Source organism: Apium graveolens, chromosome 8 (assembly GCF_009905375.1).
Source record: "Apium graveolens cultivar Ventura chromosome 8, ASM990537v1, whole genome shotgun sequence".
Classification (NCBI taxonomy): domain Eukaryota; kingdom Viridiplantae; phylum Streptophyta; class Magnoliopsida; order Apiales; family Apiaceae; genus Apium; species Apium graveolens.
Genome location: NC_133654.1, coordinates 265,672,347 through 265,680,086, shown reverse-complemented (window position 1 = coordinate 265,680,086; position 7,740 = coordinate 265,672,347). Strand labels below are relative to the sequence as shown.

Here is a 7,740-nt window from a genome sequence, read left to right as displayed (position 1 = left end):
ATATAATAATAATATAAATTTGTTGTTGCGGTTCGAACAACATATATATTTGTTGTTAGGCATCAAAGATGAGTTATTTATATTATTTTAGTATTTAGATCTAAGGTTTTTATTAAAAATATTAGACGGTAAAGATTAGACTGTCATGAATAATTTGCCCCTCGGCACTGAACCGATCAACTGAACCGGCTAAACCCTGGGACTTATGAGGTACCAACTAATAATTGCAAATTGCAATGCAACTAGGAAATATAGATTTATAAAGTTATTAACTTCGAATCTGATTCTGAAATAGTTTGTACCAAAGTCTTTATAAAGACCATAATGTAGCTAAAATATTATATCATACCTAGTTCATTGATCTTTAAGGTTTAGGGTAATTTGTGTATCCAACACGGTGAAAGTTATGGAATACATAAACGAACGTCTATTAGTTACACAAAGTATACAATACAATGATCCATTGGCCATCACAAGTCTATCTCATAAAGATTGCGAAACAATCAGGAAGAAACATCGAATACTTGTTGAAGGTGAAGATGTTCCACCCCCAATATGCAACTTTGAGGACATGCAATTTCCGGAACCTATTTTAGTCAAGTTAGCAGAGAAAGGCATTGTGCAGCCCACACCTGTTCAAGTCCAGGCTCTTCCTGTGATTTTATCAGGCAGGGATATGATCGGGATGGCATCGACAGGGTCTGGTAAGACATTGGCATTTGTGTTGCCAATGATCATGATGGCTATTCAAGAAGAATATGTGATGCCTTTTGTTGGTAGGGAAGGACCATTAGGTTTAGTAGTATGTCCATCTCGAGAGCTTGCTAAGAAAATATACGATGTTGTGGAGGAGTTTGTTGAATGTACGAGGGAGTATAATGATTATCCGGTTATAAGGTCGATGCTTTGCATTGGTGGTGTTGATATGAGGGCCCAACTGGAGATCTTGAAGAGAAGTGTTCATATTGTCGTAGCTACACCTGGCAGGTTGAGCGACATGTTAAGTAGAAATTTGATGAATCTTGATAATTGTCGATATTTGGTTCTGGATGAGACTGATAGAATGATGGATTTAGGGTTTGAGGATAACACGAGGGAATTGATTGATTGCTTTAGGGATCGAAGGCAGACGATTTTATTTTCTGCTACTATGCCAAAGAAAATTCGAGATTTTGCAAGGTCTGAATTGGTTAAACCTGTTATTGTCAATGTTGGTACAGCAAGTCTCAATGTCATTCAGGAAGTAGAGTATGTGAAGCAAGAAGAAAAGTTTCCATGCCTTCTCAAAGGCCTTGAAAAGACTCCTCCCCCTGTTTTAGTATTTAGCGAGAGCCAGGCTGATGTCGATAAAATACACAAGTATTTGATTTCTAAAGGAGTTGAGGCTGTGTCAGTTCATGGTGGTAAAGGTAATGAAGAGAGACAACATGCAATATCCATTTTTAAAGCAGGCAAGAAAGATGTGTTGGTTGCCACTGCTGTGGTCTCAAAGAGTTTCGATTTTCCTAATATTCAACATGTGATCAATTTCGATATGCCAGAACAAATTGAGAAATATGTCTATAGGATTGGAAGATGTGGAGAAGCTGGAATTGCGACGACATTCATCACCAGGAGGCAGAGTGAAACAACTCTTCTCGATCTGAAGCAAGTCTTGGTAGAAGCTAAACAGAAGGTACCTCCTGTGCTAGCTGAGCTGAGTGATGAAACAGAAGTAGTAGCTTTTGGTAATGCAAATCAGTTTAAGGTCTGTGCAAATTGTGGTGAACTTAGTCATTGTATTCAAAATTGTCCTAAACTAGAGCGTCAGAATATTCAAGTTGGTGGCTACATATATGAGGGACAGTTTTGGGACAGAAGGCTTTAGAACGTAATTTTGAGGGTCATTGTTAAGTATCGACTAGCAATATAAATCATAATCTGTGTACCTAATTTTTTTGGCATCTTATGCATATATATACTCCAAGTGAATGAGAAAGTATTGTTTCTGGTATTCTGTAGTTCTTAATAGTACTAATTTGCTGGCAATAGAAGTGTTTCTGTCTCTGTGTATGTCAGTGCCATCTTGCTTGGTTTCTAATAATAACAAAACCAAACTTAGTCAAAAACTTTGTATCACACAAGTACATACAATGCTTTCACATTTGAAAGTAACAAGTAACATCAACATACACACACAAGTAACAAGAGAAAATACATATAAACAGTAAAAGAATGTGACCAAGAGAAAAATACTTATAAACAGTTGAAGAATGTGGCCAAGAGTATCATCCAAAAATTACAGCAAGAGGATTGCATATAAGAATCAATCACATCTGAACTAATCCAACAACTAAAACTATGATACTATGGTAGTATGTGAAGGTGACACTATGATATATTCAACAACTCAAGCTATGGTAGTATGGTGAATGTGACACTATGATATATTCAACAACTCAAACTAATCCAAGAAGCAGACACATCAATCAGTACAAGGGAACATGCTCTCTGTGTAGGTAGTGGCTTCAAAACAGTCACAGTCTGCAATTTCCGGGATCTCCACGACCTTGAACTTGCCATCTTCACAGCTGTAAACCACTATATTAGATCCAATTCCAAACACAATGTCACGCTTCTCTGACATATAAAGCAGCGCAGGGGGTGCACTCAAAGCCGGCATGCTTAGCAACTTCGTCCACGAATCCTTGACACCGTATTCATTTTGTATCCACAAATCAGCTCGGGTATCTTCATAGTTGCAGAATACACATAAGCTATGTCGAAGTGTACCTAACAACAAAGTGTGTTCGGTATCATTGAGTAGATCATATATTGGTTGAAGAACAACTCCAAATCTTTCTGATTTCAGATTAAATGAGACAATAATCGGAGAAGAAATTGTAGATTGAGTTGTTAACCAGTGGAGAGATCCGTTTGTAAACTGACCAGGATAATCAAGAGGCCCATAAGGAATATTAGGAACTACCCCAAAGGGAAAAGCCTCAACTTGCCTCCATTTACCGGATTTTAAACCAAAAACCCTAACATCAGTCTCATATGTGTTCAAACCTGAATTGTGGCAAAGGATTGAAACAACCTTGAAATCCTTACTATAAGCATCATACCCAAACCCGTAAACAAGATAAGCATCATTGCCGTACACGTCAGGATCATATGTGGGCAATTCCCTGAATTTTTCTGTACTTGGGTTCCACAAGATTACAAATTCTTCATCAAAAACAAAACATACCAGGCCTTTGCAAGAACTTACTATTTCGATGCAGCGATGAGGTTTCTTTGGATAATCAAGATCGATAGAAACACAACTATTATGATCAACCAATTCAGACAAAAGACATCTTCTCATTTCAAAATTTTCAAGATTGTTCTTGAAGGTAACAAGTAGTTGATGTGATGGACCAGTAGAGGTTCTCATGCTTTTGGATTCATCATCGGATGGACCTTTAGAACTTCTGCATTTAGATTGATAATCTGATGAACCTTTAGAACTTATCCACTTTTTGGATTCACCCTCTTCTTCTAAACACTCCTCTGTTATGTAGGGGGTGATAATACGGGTGTTCTCATTTATCTGCAAGAAACCTGCATAACTGATTCTTGATCCACTAATCTTATTAAACTCGTGCTTTGAATTATGCTCCTGGTTAAATCGGCCTGGGAGATTCAGGGAATTTTCATAGCATTCTCCACAAAGGTCGAATCCAGATGTTCCATTGCAGTCTCTGCAATGGTACCGGTTCCCAGTTACTGGCAACATCTGAATAATCAGAAAAATTCAAACATTAGTGGAATTCTTTTGAAAATGACAATGATTTATATTATAAATGTGGTCAAGGGATAAGGCATAGATAAATCAAAAGCCTACCCCACAGTGATCACACCCAGACTTATAATGCACAACAGGTCCGTCGCCAGTCACCCATGCTGGAAAGACAAGATTTGCACAGTGTACAGTAGCAACTTCATCATTGTGCTTTTGAACTTCAGTGGAGTCTGTGTAGAGATATCAAGTAAGGCAAATTGATGAGTATAAAGTTGCAGTTGACCCCAAAAACAAGTAGAGGAATAATGTATCATATCAGAAAGCATCATGTTACAATTGTTTGTACATAAGAAGAGTTCTAGAGAGTCAATATTTATAAAGATTTCGGACATACCACGCTGACGAATGGTACTCCACAGTGAAGACAGTTTTCTTTCTTCGAATTCTTCAGGAAGATGAAGCCTAATCAGATGTTCTAATGCAAAGCATTTATTCACAAATCCATTTGGTTGCAGACATTCACAAACCGGACATTTATACAACTGATAGTGTATACACTCTTCACAGTGAACTGCAGTAAGTCAGATGATAGAGTAAACAAAAGCATCCCCAGTTGAGTTTATGTACTTTAGATATGAGTTAGTCAATTACCGTGTCCACAGTTAAGAACCACAGGTTGGTAGAGCAATCTATTACAGGATGCACACAGTAGGTGCTCGTCAAGCTTCTTCCCATATTTAATATGCCAAAGATGAGGGGAGAACTTGCCCCTTTTTTCTTCTTCTTCTGAACGAAAACGAGAAACAGAACAAATTTAATACAATTTAAATCTAGTTTCCATAAAAAAATGTAAATGCTGGAAATCCTTGACTGCCTTAAATGTCCTAGTTGGTATACAAAATTATTCAAAAATGAAAAAATTTAGAGCACCAAGCTACAACAATATACACCTTACTGTGTTAGCTACAGACAGTTTACGAAAACTAAAAATAGTAAGTGATACATAATAGATCCGTGAAAGAAATGCTTGGGTACTGCTTAAAGGTAAACTGTTGGAGTCCAAGAACTTGGTCTATATGGATAAAGATGAAAATATATGTGCAAAACTAGAATATACCAACTTATCTCCTCTTATTGTGTTACCCGCATTTCTTTGACACCAGATGTTATTAGATCTTTTTCCAAGTCGTAACGAATGAAGCATAGTCGGTCTTAAGCTTTTATAAGTTATCTAGCATATACAGTGTTTGATTATTACTTCTCTCTGAAGTTCGTTTAGGACCTTTAGGCCTTCAGTATGTTAGTGGTAATACATCTACATCCTTTATTAGTAACAAGATGATGTACGTAATAAGATATATGCATTTGAGCTGTAAGTTAATCCTTATCTTATAACCGTATCTAAACGAATTAAGTGTCTGATTCTGCATCTAAACAAAACATTTACACATACAAGCAAAACACTATTTGCAATTAATGACGATACAAGGGATCTTTTCACTTCTATCTTGTCGAATATGAAAATATAAGAGAAAATCCATATTCAGTTAATCATTTCTACCTTGTTTAATAAGGAAATCCCTCTATCCCATTTGTATAAGTATCACGATATAAATGGCAATTTTCTTATCAAAAATTCACCTTTTCATGTCTACCTAGTCTAGTATTAAAATTAAAAGTGGAGTACAAGCAAGCCAACTAAAATATAATGTCTTAATAAAATTCCTTTTCAATATAAGTCATCTACCAAATATTCATTTCAAGAATTTATACTCCCTATCAAACAATCCTAATACTTTTGCTATTTTCGCTAGAATAGTTGAGTAACTTATTTATAGGGGATGGAAATGAAGTAGTATATCATTATTCACATTCATCTCTTAGTAATGTTTAAAAACTAAAATAAAGTATCTAATAAAAGAATATGAAGTTAGTTAACAATATGGGAACACCCTTATTGTGTCATGACTAAGAGGGCAAAACTGAAGAGCCCGGGTGAAAAAGGTGATTACTAACAAGCAGCCAGAATTCGGAACCAAGCCATGGAATTTTGAAAAAAAAATATCACTAGTGCAACTAGCAGCACTAGTCATTAGGGTCATAAATTCAATAAATCTTTAAGGTCAGGTCACTGAACAACATGATCTCCTGAGAACACCAAAATCAAAAATGCTTTTAAAATCAAAACTACAAACTAAATAAAGGCAAACAAAAAGAGAAAAGAAAGTCAAGTTTCTCTTAAAGAATGTAATCAAAATTAAAAATGAATAAATATATATATATTAATGTAGATTTAATTACTGCAGCGTCATTAATTTACACTACAACAAGCATCGTGCTCAAACATCTCCTGTGGCTAACAACATTTACATGCAGCCAAAAGACATTGCAAATGCTGGAACAGTCAAAGGTCCTTATCTTGGAGTTTGGACATTGAGATCCTAATTTATTTCTGCTTAATATTTTCAGGCAGGATCTACAAAGAACTTAAGGAATACCTCTAAGAACCAAAAGAAAAAGGACTCCTCCAACTAGCCTTGCATATTTGGTGCACAAGAAATGATTTTTACTTGGTAACAGATCCAATCTTAAAAAACCAACCATCAGTGTATGTGCATCACAAAGTTACACATTTTATGAGAGTGTAAATCAGAACAAATCTTGCAGATATCCTAAGTACTATTCTAAGACTTGAACAGTCGCATCAAATTCCTTAATACCTGAACAGTTATACCATGATTAAATTTGAAAACCAAGTAAATCCCGGTGGAAAATATATATATAGCAAGTGTTTAGTAACGCACCTTTGACTTGAAGTTCTCTTCTTTTGTAGACTGCAGGGTACAGGTCCAAAATCACATAGTGAAGCATTTTACAGATTCTGGGGAAGTGGTCATATGTGTGCCGACACACGGGACAAGAAGATGTTGTGATTTCTCCCATAGAATTGTACACACACCAAAAGCATGACATATGGCCACATTCTGAAAATAGGGTGAAATAAATACAATTGTACTATAAAACAGTGAGCATTATGTGGAATTGTGGATTCACATTGACATACCTAACACAACTGGCTTATACACAAGATCCCTACAAAATAAAAAAAGAAATATCATTGAGACACATTAAAATGAAATACAAACAATTTAGGCAAGAACCACTTCAAAATGGTAAAAAACAATGATGGCCATTATAAGATTATCAAATTTCCTGCTGTTTTGAGTCAATACAGGTTTCTTTTGGTTATGTAATACTTCATCTTCACACACCCTCCAAAATTACACTTAAACATCAATCCAAAACCTGCAATATTAGTCCTAATCATTAATATAAAATTCTCCAAGATTACTCATAAACATTAATCAAAAACCTCCAAGATTACTCATAAACATTAAACAAAACCAACAAGATTACTCATAACATTAATCCAAAAACCTACAAGATTGCTCCTAAACATTAATAAAAAAATCTCCAAGATTACTCATAAACATTAATCAAAAACCAACAAGATTACTCCTAAACACTATTCAATACCCTCCAAGATTACTCATAAAACACCAATGAAAACCCTCCAAGATTACTCCAAAACAGTAATTAAAACCCTCCAGGATTACTCCAAAACACTAATCAAAACCTCAAGATACTTGAAGACAAAATACAATTGTAAACAATATACAGAGGAACACTCACAGACAAATGCAGCACTTGAACTCTTCATCATAATCTTCCTTTCCACTTGAAGAATCTTGTTCTTGATCATCCCTCTTTTTTTCTTCATCTTTTATTTCCAACATTTTGGTCTTAATCGAACAAGAAGTTGTCTTGTCTTGACACTTGTATTTCTTATGATGCTACTCGAATTTCAAGTTAGATTTTCCAACTGAGAATAACCCTCTTCTAATGTGAGCTTCCTTTCAGAGAGCTTGTGTTTATATACTAGGATAGTGGCTTGTTACTTGTAAGAAAGCTGA

The 7,740-nt window shown here is 35.4% G+C and overlaps 2 protein-coding genes across 3 annotated transcripts; one reads left to right on the top strand and one right to left on the bottom strand.

The window, feature by feature from the left end:
- Positions 1-300: 300 nt before the first annotated feature.
- Positions 301-1,933, top strand: LOC141679148 (DEAD-box ATP-dependent RNA helicase 35-like). Its single transcript, XM_074485655.1, has one exon. It carries the CDS (start codon positions 407-409, stop codon positions 1,865-1,867), a length of 1,461 nt encoding a protein of 486 aa, XP_074341756.1. The 5' UTR covers positions 301-406; the 3' UTR covers positions 1,868-1,933.
- A 274-nt stretch (positions 1,934-2,207) lies between these two features.
- Positions 2,208-7,740, bottom strand: LOC141676959 (uncharacterized). 2 transcript variants are annotated; one of them, XM_074482676.1, is made up of 8 exons: positions 7,460-7,740; positions 7,000-7,072; positions 6,831-6,859; positions 6,571-6,750; positions 4,418-4,552; positions 4,161-4,337; positions 3,869-3,996; positions 2,208-3,760 (listed from the first exon to the last, which is right to left on the bottom strand). In XM_074482676.1, the coding sequence occupies exons 1-8, from the start codon at positions 7,545-7,547 to the stop codon at positions 2,465-2,467; spliced, it is 2,106 nt and encodes a 701-aa protein (XP_074338777.1). In that variant the 5' UTR covers positions 7,548-7,740; the 3' UTR covers positions 2,208-2,464. The 2 variants fall into 2 exon arrangements, with proteins under 2 accessions (XP_074338777.1, XP_074338778.1); XM_074482677.1 differs by lacking the exon at positions 7,000-7,072 and having other exon boundaries at positions 7,460-7,739.